Below are 20850 nucleotides of genomic sequence, written 5' to 3'. Positions count from 1 at the left end.
TTTTGTTTGCTTAGGTCTTTGCTTAGGGCCTTTCAAAAATACAAACCACACGCCTTATCAGTAATAAAATATTTAACCTATCTAGGCTTTTAATGAATTATTGCAGATGATGTTAGTTACTATCTTAACTTTAGCTTGCTTGTTACAAAAGCATTCAAAGCTCTACAGAGTTTTTCAGTAGTCTCACAATAAGATTTCAGTGAAGGCTCCCACCTCAAAAAAAAAAAGTAAATCATTATGAATAAGAACATCAAGAAGTATTTTGGAGGGGCTGCCCACCTTTTGCAAGGTGAGGTATGCCAATATAAGTGTTTAGAGAAAATATCTTGTTTATATATTGGTATGAGCTAATTCCTTTGGGTCTCTCAGGAGATGCAGAGACGCTACACAGATGCAGAGATCAGCAGCAGGAATCAAGAATTACACATAGGACAGCCTGCTTCCAGTGCTCAGTCTCTTCCTCACTTACTTGCATAGCATCATATTGCCAGCCAATGAGCAAAACCTCCCATACCAAGCATCCAGGCTCATTTATAAACATGGAGCAAATCTGCAACTAGGCAATAACCCATAGCAACCCATCAGTAACTGGTCTTTTTTGGGTTTTGGGCGACTGCAGGTTAAACAAACAGACATTTGATTGGTTGCCATGGTTTATTTTCTAGGTGCAAATTTGCCCAGAGTTCCTCCAAACATATATTTTTATGTTTTGCTTCCAATTACGAACATCAGACAAAATTACCTCACCTATATATGAACAACATACTTCAATCCTGACTGTTAATCCCTTTAATGTCCTGGGGTTGAAGGGCCCTGCCCTAGAAAATGTAACATTGTTTTGCTAATAGGCTAAACAGATGGTCACATACAGTAGGGTCTCTTTAAAGACTTAATTATTTTACCATATGAGTAAATAAAATATGTTGAATTTAAGCTAAAACTTTTCTTCCTTTTCATTTGTGTTTGCACCAAGTTTATTTCTCAGATGAATGCAATGCCATAAAAAATGTAAAAATGTATTTTATATGCTAATGTTTTCTATTTATTCTTGGTTTCTCTGTTTGTAGACAAATCTTACACATATGTAATTATAAAGATTGAAAAAATAAAATGTACCACAGCATCTAAACCAGGACAGGATCCTTGCTGGGAACAAGATTACATACTGTAAGTAGCTGCTTACCACTTTTTTTAACAGAAGGATTATAAATAATTATTTCTTAACTACCGGGATAAAAAAAAATCTGAGCTGTTTCTAAAACAACGCCCACAACCATGTGATATCTCTCTCTTCTATAATGCAAGCGACAAGCAATAGAGTGCTATACATTCTTCTGCACAAAATGCCATTAAACTACAGTACAATTTTTACATGTGGTTTTTTTCAGTGACATTGATGATCTCCAGAGAGGTTTCCTTGTGGAGGTGTGGAAGTCAGGCTGGCTTCGAGACTCTGTTATAGGCAGTGTTTGGATTCCTCTCAAGACTGTAAGACATGCCATTGATGTGAGTAAAGCAAATATAAAGTAAAAGTAGAAGGTCAGTGAAGTAAATACAAAGAAGAGAGGGCATGCAAAAAACACTTTCCTTAACAGAAATCCAAAGTAATTGCATATTGTGATAATTTGCTAATTTTGGGCCATAAACCATAGGCTCATATATTAGTCGATACTGTGCACACGTGTGTGTTTGTGTATGTGCTGGCATTAACATAGGCTTCAATTATGTGCTATTCTAGTGACATATTAGTGAGTTTCCATACATGCAACATACAAAGGGAGCCCTCTACTGGTTAAGGCAGATGTTCCTATTTGACTCATACAGAGATAAGATGGTGGTGGCAGTCTAGCAGCTAGCTTTGGGTAAAATTTTTCATCAGGTATGGATTTGCGGCGAAATTCCGCATTTTGAATATTTTCACTTAATTGCCACAACTTTTTTTTCTGCAAAAAGTGGTAACAAAAGTATGACCACAGACTCCAATGTGTTCTGCACAAAATAACTTAACACAGAAAAAAAGTTGCCACGTAAAAAGTCACCATGAAATGTGACTATGCTTAGAAAAAAAGTTGGCACCCACAAAAAAAGTCTGTGCGGAAAAAAAAGCCACTGAGAAAAAATATCTACTGAGTTTAATGCATTTTGCTTATCACTATTAGCAGTAGGTCTCTGCACTTTGAAACACTCCGAGAACAGACATACCAGAAGGCAGTGTGCAAAATGCTAAAAATGCCTGACTGTGGCCTTATTTGCACTTTGCACACTGCTTTCTGTTATGTAAATGACCCCTTATATATATGTAACATTTAGGGGCTGATTTACTAACCCACGAATCCGACCCGAATTGGAAAAGTTCCGACTTGAAAACGAATATTTTGCGACTTTTTCGTATGTTTTGCGATTTTTTCGGATTCTGTACGAATTTTTCGGATCCAATACGATTTTTGCGTAAAAACGCGAGTTTTTCGTATCCATTACGAAAGTTGCGTAAAAAGTTGCGCATTTTGCGTAGCGTTAAAACTTACGCGAAAAGTTGCGCATTTTTCGCGTAAGTTTTAACGCTACGCAAAATGCGCAACTTTTTACGCAACTTTCGTAATGGATAGGAAAACTCGCGTTTTTACGCAAAAATCGTATTGGATCCGAAAAATTCGTAAAGAATCCGAAAAAAACGCAAAACATACGAAAAAATCGCAAAGTACCGATCATTACGAAAAAAACGCAATCGGACTCCATTCGACCCGTTCGTGGGTAAGTAAATCAGCCCCTTAAAGTTAAAGTATGATCGCTTACAATTAGAGATGTAGCGAACTGTTCGCCGGCGAACTAATTCACGCGAACATCGGGTGTTCGCAGGTCCGCAAATTCGCGAACTTTTGGCGATGTTCGCCATTTTGGGTTCGTCGCGGTTTTTTTTGCGCCGCGTTTTTTCGCCTCGGTTTTTTCCGCCGCATTTTTTCGCTTCGGTTTTTGCCTTTGCGTATACATAGGAATAGCTTGCGTTTTTTTTTGGCGTTTTTTTTGGCGTTTTTTTTTACAAAGTATTTTTCAGATAAATTTTTGCCCTTGATCCCCCTCCTGCATGCCACTGTCCAGGTCGTGGCACCCTTTAAACAACTTTAAAATCAGTTTTCTGGCCAGAAATGGCTTTTCTAGTTTTAAAGTTCGCCTTCCCATTGAAGTCTATGGGGTTCGCAAAGTTCGCGAATATTCGCGAGTTTTGGCGAAAGTCTGCGAACGGGTTCGCAAACATTTTTGGCGATGTTCGCTACATCCCTACTTACAATACACAATGAAGAATTGGTTATTAATAATTAATCCCAGAATTTGTGATTACATCACTACATGTGTTGTAATGCCAAACCTTGTACTTATTAATCAGCCTGTAACTGCTGGTAGGATTACTATGTATGGAGAGCTACTCTAGGTAATTTCACCTAGGATATTTAGGAATGGAGAGCTACTCTAGGTGATTTTAAATAATTTCAGTGGAGAATACAATTCATATCTCTTACAATACATAATACAGTGGAAAATGTAAATCAGTGACTTTAAGCTGTTTTAACAAAATATTTATACATTTGTGAAGAACCCCAAGGTACATTTATTCTATTTAACTATCTTAACAGCATGTATAAGAGTATAGGGGTCATTTACAATGATTGGGGGAAGAAGTGCATCAACCTGTCATCAACCCCCTACTCGCCCCATCATTAAATAACATACTTGACCACTTGTGAACCCTCTTCCACAGTGTGTGGCAAATTGTGGCACATTTTTTTTGCACTTTGGACACTGCCTTCCTCATTGTATTACTGCAAGTCTCTACACTCTGTTTTGGAACACAGAGACCTGTGACTGCCTGAAACATTGCTGCCTGCTTTGGTCAGCACTGTATTCATGAGGGTGGAATGGGATAGGGGGCCTGCACCCCCTGATGCTACGGTCTGTACCTCAAACCAGATTATTAATCCTTTGCAAATTGCAGAGCACAGAGAGACCTGTAGAAGAAATGCTGCTTTATGACGCCCGTTTGGAGTAAGACAGGAGCTGGCGAACAATAGGGCTATGACTGGGTTAGGAATAGGAAACCGGAGTGTTTAAAGGAGAGGAATTGTGGGGCTTGTAGTTACACCCTCCTGAATACAGTGCTGACCAAAGCAGGCAGCAATGTTTCAGGCAGTCACAGGTCTCTGTGTTCCAAAACAGAGTGTAGAGACTTGCAGTAATACAATGAGGAAGGCAGTGTCCAAAGTGCAAAAAAAATGTGCCACAATTTGCCACACACTGATTCCCTTGCTGCAAATAACGTATAGTTGTTTATAGTTGTCACTGGGAATAAAGCAACTTGTTATTAAAAATGCATATATACAGTGTAATGTGCAGGGATGAGACCCAAAAATGCTTCTGACGTTAAGATTTCCAGATCACGGTTTTTCTCCCTTTGATTTTGGAGCACATACCTAAAATCTACTAAACATGAAAAAGCTTTATGCTAAGACATGGGTTATTGCTAGATTAGTTAAGAATGATTACAAGGCATTAACATATTATTGAAGAAGAGCTGTGACTCAGGGAACAATGAAGAACTGTTTGTTTAAACAAAACACTGTTGATAAAGAATTTCCCATTAAAAGATCCTATGTTTATAATCCTTGATTATATATACATAAAATATAAGCAGTCATGTCAGCAAATACAATGTAACAGATAATGTTATTTGAACAGATTAATTTGTGGAAATTTCTAGGAAACGCTGTATAATTTATCTAAATAAATAGACAACCCTTTTCTTGTGGATAAAAGAAATACATTGTTTCTCTCACTTATTATTGCTTAAAATGTCCAGTTTATGCCACCATACACAATACGTGGTTCAATTTATCAACTATTAGGAAAGTAGCTTGTTCTTAAAGGGAAGCTCTTGCTTTCGAACCAAAACATGTTAAAGGCCCCCCCCGCACAGAAACTCCTAATATAACTATCACTGTAATCTGTTCCTTTAAAAAGTATGAATAAACACTATTTTTATATGGTTATAAAGCTACAAAACAATTATTCTACACAATTGTACATCTTTCTACACCATTTGAAACCCTGGCAGGGGAGGAGGGACTAAAACACTGAAGTTAAAAATTGTAACAACTTCTCCACAGATTACAGACAGCAAGCAGGAATTACATTGCATTACACTATTATGTTCCTTTCCTTATTGGCATCATGTGTGCAAGTAATTGTGGGATTTGGAGGATGAAAGCAGGCTGAGGAGAGTTGACTACTGTTACATTATTTTTGAGTCTCAAAGTAGTCAGCCAGAGCAGCAGGAGAAGAGGGGGCCAGGCTTAGGTAACTGATCCAAACCATATTATTACATTAAAAATCATGGAAAGGCTGAATATTTTAATTGATGTATATTGCAAAGTTGCTTAAAATTATGTTTACTTTTCAAAAAGTTAAAGTTGTGTTTGGGTGGAGTTCCCCTTTAATATTTACCAAGTGTTGGTGCCGTAAGCAACAATTGCAACAACTGTGCAGCACTGCGTACATAAGAAGCGCTTTATAAATAAAGATATACATACATACATACAAGTCTTCCACTTATTCCAAGGGTGTAAACAGCCAAAGTTCAGATAGTAGTTTCTCTTGGTTATCTCCACATTTTTTAAAATTTTCCATTTCCACTCTGCATCTAATCAAGGAGATTTTAGAAACATTAACTTGGAAAACAACATGCACTTTCTTGATAACTCCTAAGTAGCTAACTATGCATTTGGTAATGTAAACTATTTTTCTGCACAAATTGTTGTTTACAGCACTGACACTTTGGTAGACATTAAGCACAAGTCATTTACCTAATAATTGATCAATTGAAACACTGATTGTGTATAGTGGTATAAACTGGAAATTTAAACCAATAATAATTGAGATTCATTTTTCTTTTAACCACAGCAAAAGGTTTGTCTATTTCTTTAAATTCTATAGCTAACCTAAACCTTTAGCAGCTACAACATCTTGGGGAATTTGTTAAATAAGATATAATTTCCTCAATTTAATTAGAAATTATTATTACATTTATTATTTGTTGAAATAGTCTGTAGGTATGCATGTAAGCAGTCTGTAATATTATGTAATGTCTGTTTAAACTACTTTAACTAAGAAAAACTATTTAGGATAACAGATTATACTTTGACAATACTTTGCCATATTTTAGGAGGGATCTGGCGAATGGTGGACATTGTATTCTGAAATTATTCCAAATGAAAATGAAACATTTCGTGTCCAATCTCCAACGATGCATGAACTTTTGTTGGAAGTATTTTTTGCTGTGCCATTTGGTAAGAATTTTACAAATATTTTGATTCTCCTGATTACATTTATTGAACACACTGCAACATTTCCAACACCTCCTCTGGGACTCAGAGTCACCTCCACCAGATGCGACTACACAAACCTTCCAGCAACCAGGGGGGGGAGGGACACTGCTGCTCTTCTGATCTTCCTGCCAGCTTGACAATTCTGGTATGCCAGCCTCTGGGCTCATCCTAGTCTCTCATCTAGAAACAAACACCCCTGGCAAATCTAGTCCCAACAGGAAAAACAAAAAGTGGAAGGGGGGTATGGAGATCCTGTTCTCCTAGCACCATCATGCACTCCTTGTCATTGGGCTCCATTCTTAGGCTCACTGCTCTCCCTTACTTAACATACATGTATCAAAGGGATTCTGTAAATCTTCTGCAGATTGCAGCCACTTGGAAGAGTAGTGAGTCAGTTGGAATAAAGGTGCTATTGGCTCTGTACCAACTCCTTCATTTTCATAATAAGAGTTAAATAAGTAATGTACAACTAGGGTTGGCAGATTCAGGTACTTAACTGGAAAATTGGGATAAATTAATTGTGTTCAGCAAGTTTAAGGTGAGTAACAGTTTAAATAGTTCACAGAATAATTGTATCTTAATATCATGACTATTATACATTAAAAATAAATAAATAAATAAAAGTAAATCTTCCTCTTTTAGGTAGGATCAATATATGTAAGATGACTATACCTTCCAGATGTTTATATGTTCTATGGTTGCCCTTTTGTATCTACCAGTCAAACCAGTATATTTCTTTTCTACAATGGTGCAATGAGATTTTGCAAAAAAATCATTATAGTGAATAATGTACCACCTATTGTGAAATATATAGTGGATAATGCACGCCCTACTGTAATTTGTAAATGTATTATAAGTAGCCCTGGAGTTATGTGGCCATATAAAACACAGGTCACATAACTCTGAGGTGACTACTGATATCTTTATAAATGATAGTAGGGGGGACATTAAGCATTATAATGTACAGTTTGTATGTGCAGTGCCTTACTTCTGGAATATCTGTGGTGTTTTTTTTCTATGCTCTACAAAATATCACATTTAAGTCTGTTTTGATTTTGTTACCCTGCTGATTTCAACTTGTGGTTCCCTGTATTCCTTACGGCCAAGTACGTGTATTAGAATTCCTCCTGTTTTTTTCTGCTGGTTGTAAACCAACACGGCATGGGCGACATCATCAACTGCATGCTTAAAGGGCACCTGTCATCCTCAAATTGTTTCCCTCACTGTGTGTGGGCTAATGAGTCCAGGCCATATAAACTGTGAAAACCACCACTGGCCTGGGCATGTCTGTGTGCCCAGGAATATAAACTATACTATGAAGAAGATGGGTTCCAGTTTAAAAAACAATAATTAAAAAAAAAGTGCCCCTAACAGCATTAGGCTAACCGCACCGTGAGGTGTGGGTGTCCATGTCGGGGCTCACGCATGCGCATAATGAGCGACTGCCACAACCCACACATGAGGTATATCTATCATGCTGTGTAAAAAGTGGAGTGAAACATTACTGGTGATATTATTCATAGCAGCCAATCAGATTCTTTGCTTTGGTTTTCTAAATCTGATTGCTGATTAGTTGCCCTGGGCAACATCACTCCATCACTCCCATCAATGCTTCACTCCACTTTTAACACTGCATGATAAATATACCATGTGCATGCGAGTGACATATGCTTGTGAGGTGCATTCACCACTCCTAGGTCTTTACAGTCTCGTAAAAGGTTAAGTCCAACTAAAAATAGTTCTCTCTTTGTAGTAGTTGATCATAAAAAAGTGTAAATAGTTGGATGTTCTACTTGCCATGCCAGGGAATTTACAACGTTGTGCAATAACTTGCAATTTACCTTTATTGGCTAATTTCCATGATGAATTACTGATTCAACAGAACAAATGTACGTCTGGGGCACATAATGCATGATACATTTGAAATCTTTCAATAACATCCTGAGTAATGTAATATATCTTTAATTCTTTTTTAGCACCTAAAATTAAGACATGATTTTCAGAATAAATTTTGAAGTCTAAGAACTGAGCCAAATATAATAAAATTGAAAGGTTGCTGAATAAGAGGCATCTGAATAAACTTTTATTGAATATTTACTCAATTATTATGTTATCCCTGCAAAATCCATTTGCAGTGCTGCATTATAAATGGTCTGCCAACATTCCTACATTCAATCATGAAAGCTGGGAGGAAGCAGACACTTCCTTCCTAAACACGTTCATAAGTACATACTGAACAGCAGAGTGATTATTTTAGAAAAAGAGGATCCATAGCAATAGCTGCTTAAAAAAAACCCAGATACCTTTTTCATTCATTCTGGCAATAAACAAAAATATTCCTGAAGTGTTTACTGTGGGATACTGTCTTTTGAGCACTGTAAAAATGTGATAAAATGCAATTTAAAATGAGTGCCACTTTCTTTCTTACTTTGATTATCTCTATTTCATACTAGGAAACAAACACCTGTATCTTGGAAATCAATTTATGCACCTTTGCTTTTTGATTTGCTTAATTATGTTAATGAGTCAATTATAAACAGACTTATTTGATTAGAAGAGCAAGATACATTTAAAGCTCAATGATCTCTGTAAATATGTTTCATGCTGACATTGTTTTCTCTGGTTTTGTACCTTGCTTTTCGTTAATTCCTACCCCCTCAAATGTGTATTTGGTTGGTTATGCTATTGTTTTTTTTTTTCATTTGAAATTACGTACTATAAAATAAAATGTTTTTTTCATTTAGGGCCATGATACACATGATCTCCCCGCAATGCCATACCATGGGCTAGAATTTAAATCGTCGGTGGGATGGCATATGCAGCGCCGCGACTTGCCGAAGTTGCCTTGAGAGGAAACTTCAGTGACTTCGGCAAATCGCGGCACCGCGTATGCCATCCCACCGGGGATTTACATTATAACCGATGGGATAAGACAAATAAGAAGGCATGGGCTGAAGACAGCAGGTTGTGAGTAGGGAAGACAAAAGAAGCTGGGAGATTCCTGAGGCTGTTACAGGACGGAAAATATTAAGACATGCAGAAGATAGGTCAGGAAGGAGGAGCTGGTCTGTGTTAGTAGAGGAGTAGAAATCCAAAAAATAGGAAAAAAGCTTCAGCAGGTTTACTACAAAACATTTATTGTGGGTAGTGGTAACTACCACTACCCACAATAAATGTTTTGCAGTAAACCTGCTGAAGCTTTTTTCCTATTTTTTGGATTTCTACAATTGTATTTGGTTGCAGCGCAAAGCAACAATTAGGAGCTAAAGCTTTTGTTCGCAAGTATTTTATACAAAGTTCACCAACCATTTTTTATTTTTGTAGAGGAGTAGGAATTGTCCTCTACAAAATCCACTGATTGTGGATGGACACTACTTCTTGAAGATATCAGCAAAGTCCTGAGGAGAGTGCATGAGGTTGAGTGATCCATTGATGACTGATGCAGATGGGTATTGAATATAGAAATCAGTCGTCATGAATTGGATTTGTTATTGTTTATAAGAGTATTGTAGTACTCCTGTTTGGTCTTTGACAAGGCAGAGTTGAGGCATGACAATCTTTAATATAAAAGGTCTGCTTGCGTACGGGATTTCCTCCACATGCATTCTTCAGACTTTGTACAGGCGCACAGAAATGTGGTTAGTGAATTTAGCTAGGGGCATGGGTTTTGAGCCCAAGTACGCTTAGCCTGTAGGAGCGCAAATGAGTCAATGGTGGAGGATAGTATGTGGTTATATTCAGTAACCAGGGTCTCAGGATCAGACATGTTCCTAAAAGAGGAGAGACTGGACCTAAAAAAGATAGCTTAGATTGGGAGGTCTATGTCATGTGTATTCCACATTAGGACAGTGGTGGAATAAGCAGGTGGGGAAGGAGAATGTAAGACAGAAAATGACCAAATGATGACCAGAAAGGGGGAAGGGGCCATCAGAGAGGTATAGATTTTTTAGTAAAGGCTAGATCCAGAAAGTGGCAGTCCTTAGGAGTTCAGGTGTTTGTCCACTGCTGGAGTTCAAAAGAAGAGGTTATCTTGAGCAAAACAGATCATGGATGAATGTGGGTTTGTTAGTTAAAGAGCTGGTGCTGAGAAGGGCACAAGAAAACAAAAGGAAGAAAGAGCTGTAATCTGAATAAGGTTAGCAACAGCAGAGGAACAAACAGCTTTGAGCAATGGGACAGAAAAAATAATATTAGTTGGTATGGAGCAGGGTCCAGGTTTGGAGAGATATCCTCTACAGCCAGTAATAGTAGGAAAAAGAGTGAGGGGATGTGGGAAGAGGATTTGAAATGTAAGGAAAGAAAGCAGGAAAGAAGATATGTGAATACTTAAAGACAGTAGGAGGGTTAAAGCAAGAGAGTACCTTAGCAAGCACTGTGCACACAAGCAGTACAAATATAATAAGCTTTGCCATTAATGGGTAAATTGTAGTGCTATATTTTCAGAGTATGGCTGCAGTAGATGGGTAGGATCCTCAGAAGCAATAACATTTTACACAGTCCATTCATTTTAGTAACAGAGAGATACCAGGGTCCTCAGTAATGGTTCTCCTTGTAGCTCTCCTTATTAAACTAGCTCAGATCACTTGTAAACAAATCATTTTGGAATGAATCACCCTTGCTCACCTTAGCAAATGCTCTCCCCAAAGAATATCTTAATAAATAGGGAGAGTAAATGCTGGGCAGTGCTGCACACAGGTCTGGGGAATCACAATTTAAATATGCTATCTGCTTTGTTATTTCTCTATACCACAGTGACATTTTCCCCCAAAAAAATATTTTTAAAGATTAATAGCAATACCAATCATTCAGTGATTTTATTTCCCCCCTGCTGTCTAAGAGTATATTGTGTTTTGGAGTTAATCTAGGCAAGATCTGGTGTGTTTTGACTGAAATCACTAAAAAATTCTCTAGAGGGCACTCTAGTACTATTATATAAATGTAGAGAGTTCCTTAATATAGAAATCACTTATTTTGTATATTAAATTAAGGGGGGAAATAAATATTAACCAAGCTCAACCTTAGCTGTAAAAAGATGGTCTCTACCCAAAAACTGCTATAATGAGTGAGTCTTAGAGGCCCTAGATTATACAGCTTATACTTAAGTCATATTTACTGAGGATCTCCAGTATCAATTGTTTTACATTGGGCGAAAGGAATTCCTCTTTTGACTGAGTACAGAGTAGCTGTTCGAGCCTGAAACTGTAGGTGGTAGCATTTAGCATGTTATTGAAGGATCTGGGGCATTTTATACATTTATGAAGTAGCTAGTACCTTTCTGGAAATGGAAAATCTTTGTTTTAGAAAATATTTTCTAAATAGGTTACAGGCTAGGGCTATGGAGCCCCTTGTGAATTAAAGATGCAAACAATTGTATTTTAGTTAAACTTGCTGAGGTTCATACATTTTAACAAGGGAGATCTGTACCTTTAAAATGAAAGACAATAGTGCTTTTTAAAAATACTTCGTAAGGTGTTAATTCATTCATTATTCAATCAATAATACTTTAATATAGTGGGGGGTTTTCTAAATTGGATTTTAAAAGGAGGAATTACACTGAAAAATCACTTTTTATGTTATGATCTTCATTTTAGATTCATAAAATAAATATGTATTATGTCTAAACTATTATCACTGCTCTCTAGTATTTAAACATCTTAAAAGCTCTAAATATAAAATATAAAAACTAGCTGAGAGTTGTCCATAATATGCTAGAAGTTTCTAGACATAAAATGATAGTTTATTGCAGGTTTGTCACGTTTGTTGGGTTGATGCTTTGTGGGCCCACAATGGGAGCATTCACTTCAGCATAGACATAAAATATAATTAGAAGCGCAACTCAAACTGTCACTTGTCATGTTTTCTTTTTGTACTGAGAGTCACCAAACCTTTTGTCATGCAGTGAGTTCCCATCACCAGCAAAGTCTGTTCTGACCCTGTTGACCTCTGAAATCGACCTGATCATTGGATTCCCTTTCTTATCTACCGGCATTAAACCAACAGCCTGTATTACCGCCTCTGATTTTCTCTGCCTGTCAAGACCCAGTCCCATGTAATGTTGCTCATTTTAGAAGCCCTTCAAAGAAACCTTGCATTTATAACAATTGTGTACATACAGGTATGTGCAATGGGATCAGCAGAATATAGTGGCACTTGTGGTATGAGAATTTGTGATGTTCAGAGTGATGTTATGAGGACTTTCAGATTCTAGTTCAGGCCAATGGCATTCACAGTTGCATGGTACCTGCAGATGCCAAGGCAGGGTCTCCTGTGTTTTGGATTGTTGTTGTAGCTGAGGAAGGGGAGGTTACATTTCTCAAGAATTATGTAGACTCATCTCCATCAAACCTTATATGCTTATATATCTGACTGCAAAGCATCAACATTAATGATTTTATTTGGGATAGAACTAGATTATGTACTAAATTACCAACATGTTTGGGTTCCTGGGACATTGGCATATTCTGTTAATTATGAATTCAGATGATGATGTTATACATGGCAGACTTGATAGTTTTTGCCATTTCTCAAAAGTTCTCATGCCAGGACAGGGCATGGACAATACAACAAGCCCACCGGGTACCTGCGAGCGGGTGATCCTCTTTTTTTTCTTTGTGCCGCTTGCATATGTGCAGTAGAGTGAAAAGCTGAGCTTTAACAAAAAAAGACGGCATGCGTCAGTCCAAAGAAAGAAGGAAGAAGAAAGAGGAATGCTCACTTGCAGATACCCTGGGCAGAGCTTAAGGGATATATCATGATGATCTTTGGGGATACACCATGATGGCAGTATGTACAGTTGTTTCCTTAGTAAATTAGAGTAGAATTGTAATACTTTGTAACTAGATTTAATGATGCTCTAGATTTACAATTTTGAATTAAAAAAATATGTAATACGCATTAGAGTTCTTGCTTATGGAACCAACACCATGGTAGCAACAGAATCTGCAGATATTTTAGCTTGACTTATTCAGTCAGGATTCTCTAAACATTTTTATCCAACAATGCAGCTTTTCCTGCACCACAGCAGTTTACTCCCACTGCTAGCAGCGGTTATTATGCAGGACATAGGCAAGACTTGCACTTGTTTGTAAAAGGCAAGACATTTCACTAATATAATAACAGGCATCCTGTTGATGGGTCAGTGGAGTATACTTTCATACCCTCACTGGCTCAGTGTGAAAAAAGCAGCCCAGTATTCACCGCAGGTCAAAGTAATAAGAATTCCTTTATGTATGCCATCTTGGTGCAGACTCAATTTCACATCTAATTCTGTGTCTGCTCCTAAGGCCTATACAGTTCTGCTTTGAAAGAACCCTAAAAGTCTATTAAAATACATCTACAAGGTGTTTTGATATTGTTCTTCTGTCCTGTTTAAGCTTGCAGAGAAATCCACATGCTTAATGCAAATCCCATTAGCAGACCCTTGTGAATGCCAATGCAGCAAATTTAGCATTTTGCTTTCTGATATATTTATCTATAGGCATCTATGTGTTTGCAGCCTTTCTATGCTGCAAAGATTTAGTAAGTGGTTAGTGAATTGCAACATGGTGAGTTCTAACATGCCTCAGTCTTTCTCTTTGAAAGATATACCTTGCACATTATACTGTATGTTGTTTTGTATTCATGGTCAATATATTGAATGGAAACACTGTAATGCTGCCATAAAACCCACCTAAATAAGGTTTTCTTCTCAAAAGAATTTATAGCTCTGTGAAATCAATTCAGCATTACGGGAGATGATAAAAACCCATGTGAACGTTTAACTGACATGCTGCCTTGGTAGGCTGAAAACACTGAGTCCAAGCTCATATAACTTACTATGAGAGGTGAACTGATAAAGCTTCTGCTTTATAAAGTAGCAATTAATTAGTGAGTCATTATACTTAATGAACTTTGTCAGTTACATTTTTAAAACATTTCTCAGAAGCTAACATTTCTAAACAGCAGATTATAGTTACTTGACCAATTCATAATATCGCTATGCTGATTTTCTTTTGCAACAACATATACAAGCATGTTTGCACACAACCACACCATCTTCTTTTATAGCAAATTTGCAGGGTCAAAATCATTGCAAATGATGAGAGACTACTTTTTATGCTCCTTCCATGCCACAGATAAAATGGACACTTGGGGGAATAACAAAGTGTAGTTAGATTGGAGTGAAATGTTTGTTTATGCCACAAAATTAATGTTGGGGTGATTCACAAGAGTGGATGTTGCATCAAATGGTAGTTTAAGTGGAATAAAAAGTACAAAACTGTAAGAAAGCCTGCAGCCTTGTACATGAAAGTTAAAATGCCTGTATAAGCGCTCTAAAGAGATTTTAGCATAACCTTGAAAGTCATGTTTCTTTAGACTTTTTAAAGTGAAATTAATGGATATTTGTTTGGATTTATGAATTCATTTATAATATGCAATATTATTAAATATACAAGCAGATACCTAGTATGGGCCTTGCTGCAAAAGATGGTTTATAGATAATGCTGGGCATGCAAGCATCAGAGATAAGCATTAATTAGGACATACATTAAAAAGACATGCAGCAAGACTGAATCGGATAAAAGAATTTTTGCAGTTGAAATCAATTTCCAATCAATGATGGTCTAATTGCATTTTTAGACATGAACAGGTTATAAAGGTGGCTACAATAGGCTGAAAATCTCAAGTCACCTTATATTTAAGGTGAGGCATAAATATTTTACCTATACCTAACATAAATCTGCCTATTTTTAACACAAACTTTAGCACAATGCGTTTCCCATATAACTTTCATTACATGTAAATGATGAACAAACCCTGTGAAAAGCTCATAGTAAAATGCAGAAATGTCGACTAACTACAATCCATGGAAAATGCTGGTTTTGAAAGTCAAAATGCATTATATGGTTATTTTCATAGTTATCTGGTTTTGAAGGGGGGATTTGAGCACCATAATATTCCCTCTTGTACCCTTATTAAAATGATGTTTTGCAATGCTGCGCTGTTAGGAGGAATCACAACTACATAAATTATCACACAGGGCTGGAGTAAATTTCCGTGTAACTATACTTATTTAAAGTTTTAGTATGTTATAGAATGACAATTCTAAGCAACTTTTCAATTGGGCTTCATTATTTATTTCTTATAGTTTCTGAATTATTTGTCTTCTTTTTCAAACTCTTTGTAGCTTTCAAATGTTGCAAAATTTGCAGAAGCCAAAAACTATTTCTCTGTGGAGCTTCAGTTTTATTATTATAGTTATGTTTTATAACTCTATTCAGTCCCTCTCCTATTCATATATAAGTCTCTCATTAATTGCTTATTATTATTCATTTCTTCATTAAAAGTGAATTCTGCATATCAGAGTAAAGGTATGTCGCTACTGGTAGCCCAGTGGAAACAGAAGTTGTAGTTGTGGGGAGGCACACAGAGAGGAGTGGAAACACACCACTGGCTCTTGACCTATGACCCCCTGATTTCTCCCTCTGCCTTTTAATCATGTGCACTGGTGGAGGGGGGGCAGGAACATTGGTGTCAGGGTATCCACAGTTACATCCCTAGGTAGCCCTGACAATAACAATATTTTGCACATGAAGCAGAAGATTTCTGGAATTTAAGGAAGTGGTGAGATACAATCACAATGCCAGTGATCTGTCACATGTCTCTGGGTTTCCTCCCACACTCCAAAAACATTTGGCGTTTTGCCATTGGTGGTTTATATGGTGAAACAGATGGCAAAATTTGGCACGGAAAAATTTGTCACCCCCGTCAAAAAAATTGTTGCTCACTCAATTTTTTTGCCATGCAACATTTTCGCAGTCATGGTTTGTTACATAATCTGAAATGTCAGATGCCTTTATACATCAAGGAGATTATGAGATCACCATTTCTGATGTTTTTAACCTTGCCTGCCAACCAAACATTTTTCATTTACCTATAAAATCTTACTTACTTCCCTCTATAATCAACACGTCATTCCCCATGTGCAAGAATATTACTAAAAATACATATTTAAAGTGATATTTATCTTTTTTATTCTAAATTATCTGTAAATATTCATGGTATGCACAAAATATTTACCTTTTGCTTATTTCATCAATAAAAGCATCAGCATCTCCAATAAGGAGTTTCCTCTAGACTATATAAAATGGTACCATATCTTTTTCACTTCTAAAGATTTTTTTTTTTAATTTGAAACTTTTTTTGTAGAATGCCACAGCAGAGGCTGTATCCTCATATCTATATATATTTTATTCCTCAGAGGAGGAATATTCTGGATGCACAACAATAACGCCTTCATAATTTACTGTCAATTTTACCAGCATAAATGGAGCATAAACTAGTTATAAGTAAGAAATATTTTCTCTTGAACAAACTAATGAAAAATGAGCAGTTAGGAAATCACTAGACTGAATTATGAGATTTATGAGGTTTCTTTAAGGAGAAATGCAAATAGGTTTCTCTTGTATACTGTTCTATCAATATTGTATAGTAAAATGTTGCCATTTCTTTTTTCATTATTGGTTCACATGACCATACATCTGGAAAATATAAGAATATGAGATGCAGTTTCATGAAAAGCCTTGTATTAATGAGGTGCTTCAATTATTCAAAGTATTATCAATCTGTTGCTTGATAAGTTAAAAAAAACCCAAAATTTGTAATATTTCATTTAAATATTGCCACTAGTATTTTCCTAAGTTTAATTAGAAACAAAATAACTAATATAGATTACAGGAAATCAGCCCCCAACCCAGTGCAAAAATGCACTAAACAGATTCTTCATTATTTAATTGCTTTAATATGTAATATGTAATCAATTTTGTATTATGCCGTAGTGATGGGCAAATCTGTCCCATTTCACTTTGTCAAAAAGTTTGCGAAATGGTGAAAATTCACTAAATGCATTGAAGTCAATGGGCGACAATTTTTTTACCACGAAGAAGATGAAGAGTTGTGCTGCCACTAACAATTTTGATATATATAACCTCCTGCATTGTACAGACAAAATGAGAATCATCATAGTGATCAAAATTAAGAATCATCCACCAGCAAAAACGGTTCTCAATTTCTTGCTTACAAAGCATATTAACTTCTAATGCGATGTATTTGATGTATTTGAGACTTTGACTTTGACTTTTTGACTGGGACTGATACTGTGGATAGTGCACAATCAATAAATGAGGTGGGATCCGATTGTGGTAGGTGTTTTTCCCCCATGTCTACTAAACTCAGTGACTCTAGCTGTAAGCTCTCATTTGATGATGAGAGTTGTTTACATACGTTACATACTTTGCAAAGTGAGTCTGAGTTTTCTCAGAGTCGTGTTGCTATTGAGCAGAAAATTACGTTTAGGTTCTGATTTTTATCCTGTACACTGTAGGGGCAATGCCATTGATACATTTCAGGAACTGGTAGAGAGGGATCTTTTGGATTTAAAAGTTAAAACTAATTCTCACTTCTCACGCTCTAATCTTACTTATAAAAGCAATTACGCCTTAAAGCAATTACGAGATGACCATTCTATCGTTGTCAAGAATGCTGACAAGGGTGGAATGGTCGTCGTGCTTGATAGTGAAATGTATCAAAATGAGGCATTGCGACAGCTTACTGATCCCTCCACTTATCAAGTTCTGAAGGGTAACCCCACAGTAGCATATGCTAAAATCCTTACCAGTTTAGTCAGTGATGCCTTTGATAGTGGTCTTTTGACCATGAAAGTAAGAGATCATTTGTTACCCACTTCTACTAAGATACCATTGTTTCATCACCTACCAAAGGTTCATAAAAAGGAGTGCCCCCCTGTGGGGAGACCCATTGTGTCTGGAATAGGGTCACTTAATGAAAGGCTTTCAGAATACATTGACTTACTTTTGCAGCCTCTTGTACAACGATTGATTTCATATGTTCGGGACACTAAGCATGTCCTTCAACTTTTGGGTGGTTTGAGGTGGTGGGATTCTTATTCTTGGGGCACAATTGATGTGACCTCTCTTTATTCATGTATTCCCCATCACAAGGGTTATCTGCGGTTTCATATCACTTAGATAAATACAGTATGTATGATGTGGTGACAAAGAATTTTATTTTGTATTCCATATCATATTTACTAACACACAATTTCTTTAAATTTGATGGGGTTTTCTATCTCCAGAAGTGTGGGACGTCAATGGGTGCAAAGTTCGCACCCACCTACGCCACCTGTACATGGGCTGGTGGGAGGAGTCCCACATTTATGGCAGTATTATGGCAGTGATTTTATTGACAAAATTGTTTTCTACAAACGTTATGTGGATGACCTTTTGTTTATTTGGCGAGGTACAGAAAGCGAGTATGCTGGTTTTGTAAAGGATTTGAACACTAATGATTTAAATTTGAGATTCACTAGTGAGTTTAATAAATTTAGTATTTCTTTTTTAGATTTAAAATTGGAGGCGTTTGGCTCAATCATTGAGACCACTGTGTTCAGGAAGGCCTGTGCTGGTAATGCTCTATTGAGAGCTGATTTGTGCCATCCAGGCCACACCTTTAAGGGAATCCCGTTGGGGCAGTTTTATAGACTTCGAAGGAACTGTAGTACAGATGGAGCTTTTCTTCAGCAAGCCTGTCTCTTACGCAATAGATTTTTAGATCGTGGGTATACCATGAGATCTCTCTCAACAGCTTTCATTAAGGCCCTCCGAATGGAGAGGGTGTCCTTACTTGCTGATAAGGTCACTGATAGTGATAGTGATAAAAAGGACAAGAGCGATGTTGCACCTATTTTTGTAACTACCTATAGCAATCAGTTTTATAGAATTAGAAAGGTGATAGACTATTTAATACCTGTTTTATTTAATGATCCACAACTAGCACAGATCTTACAAGGGGGCTGTAGGTTTGTGGCACGGAAAGCTCCCACTTTGGGCAATGTTCTCTCTCCCACTTTGTGGAGATCACAACCTACTAAACCCACTTGGTTGGCTACAAAAGGTACATACATCTGTGGCGCACGTAGATGTATCACTTGTACGTATGTGAAACGGTCCACCACTTTCCAGAGTTCGGTTACGGGCAGATCTTTTGATATACGTGTTTATGCAAATTGCAATACACAGTATGTTGTATACCTGTTAACCTGTTTAAGTTGTAAAATTCAGTATGTTGGCTGTACAATCCGTTCTTTAAAAAGTAGGATGCGAGAGCACATCAGACACATTGTTTCAAAGAGTAGTAACAGTCCTATTGGAAGGCATTTTACACAATGTTGCGAGGCTGATTCTTCCTTTTTACAGATTCAAGTTATTGACAGGGTTTTCCCTGATGAAAGGGGTTCAAATATGCATGATAGACTGTTGCGTCTTGAGGTGAAATGGATCTTTATTTTGGGCGCTCGGCATCCTACTGGTTTAAATTCTATTTTTGATATCAGTTGTTATGTTTGACATAATTAACCTGAAATTTGATGACCTTATTCACTGTTTCTTACTTTAATCATTTTGATTTTATTAAGGTCATCGCTGTGGGGTATTATGACTTTTATCTCATGTGCTTATATATTTATTATTGATTCAATTTTACTGTTTAACTTCGTGTGGCTTGCTACATTGTACTTGATTGTATCGAATTTTCTCCATCTGTTTAAGAGTTAAATGGGCAGTACTGATGTCCTGCTCATCATCGTTATGTCACTATTTAAATGTTTTCTTGCTTGTGTGTGTTATGCCTATGATTAAGTGTACAGTTACACAAAACGTGTCAGGCGTATTGTTTTTAAATGGAGTAATAAAAATCGAGTTTTAAGCAAGCCGCTGTGTCCGGTGCATTTGGAGCCCTTTTGCATATGCGTAAAAACAACCCAAAGGACTACCTGAAAATGCATGGTGCTTAATTACAAAACAATCCAAGAGTCAACATTACAGATTCTAGTTTAATATTAGGCCTCAGACAGTCCTATAATTAATTAATATTGCAGGTGTCCAGGCCCACATCCTCAATATTACATTAGAGCTAATAGAGTCAGCTACAATAATTATGTCTTCACATATAGTGCGTCAGATCTGAAGGTTGAGGCCTCCAGTAAAATCTGCCTTAATCATTATGCAAAGAAGCAATGCACCCCTGAAATATATCACAACACTTGGTATTCCCATGAAGTAACAAGCACTATTAGTAATACATTTGGAATAAAAGACTAAATATACTAGTAGAGTTGCCACTGAATTAACCACTGTAATACATAGCTGAAATATAATAGATAATGAAGTTTATAAGTCAGTAATATTGCAATTGTAATAACATAAAGACATTAGTAAAATGCCCATAAGCAAATTAAATAAAATGAACTACTTACAACTACATCTGTGAATTAAATATGTCAGCAGAAATGTAATCTCCTGGTTAATGACTACAAAAACAGTCCATTAAATTGTTAAATAATAAGATCTCAATCAATAAATTAAGCAAACCATTATTAAGACATTAATTATACCTATACCTATAGATCACCTCCCAAGTC

At 36.7% G+C, this 20850-nt stretch overlaps 1 protein-coding gene across 1 annotated transcript in view; it reads left to right on the top strand.

Annotated features, from left to right (window-relative positions):
• Window positions 1-237: 237 nt before the first annotated feature.
• Window positions 238-20850, top strand: part of LOC116409541 (protein unc-13 homolog B-like) — a 39549-nt gene continuing 18936 nt past the window's right edge. Inside the window, exons 1-4 of the mRNA XM_031898213.1 lie at window positions 238-289; window positions 1068-1167; window positions 1389-1506; window positions 6212-6335. Coding sequence (XP_031754073.1) covers window positions 238-289; window positions 1068-1167; window positions 1389-1506; window positions 6212-6335 — 394 coding nt within the window. The remainder of the gene's footprint in view (window positions 290-1067; window positions 1168-1388; window positions 1507-6211; window positions 6336-20850) is intronic.

The sequence above is a fragment of the Xenopus tropicalis genome, chromosome 3, assembly GCF_000004195.4.
Source record: "Xenopus tropicalis strain Nigerian chromosome 3, UCB_Xtro_10.0, whole genome shotgun sequence".
Lineage (NCBI taxonomy): Eukaryota > Metazoa > Chordata > Amphibia > Anura > Pipidae > Xenopus > Xenopus tropicalis.
This window is presented reverse-complemented; position numbering and strand designations above follow the sequence as displayed.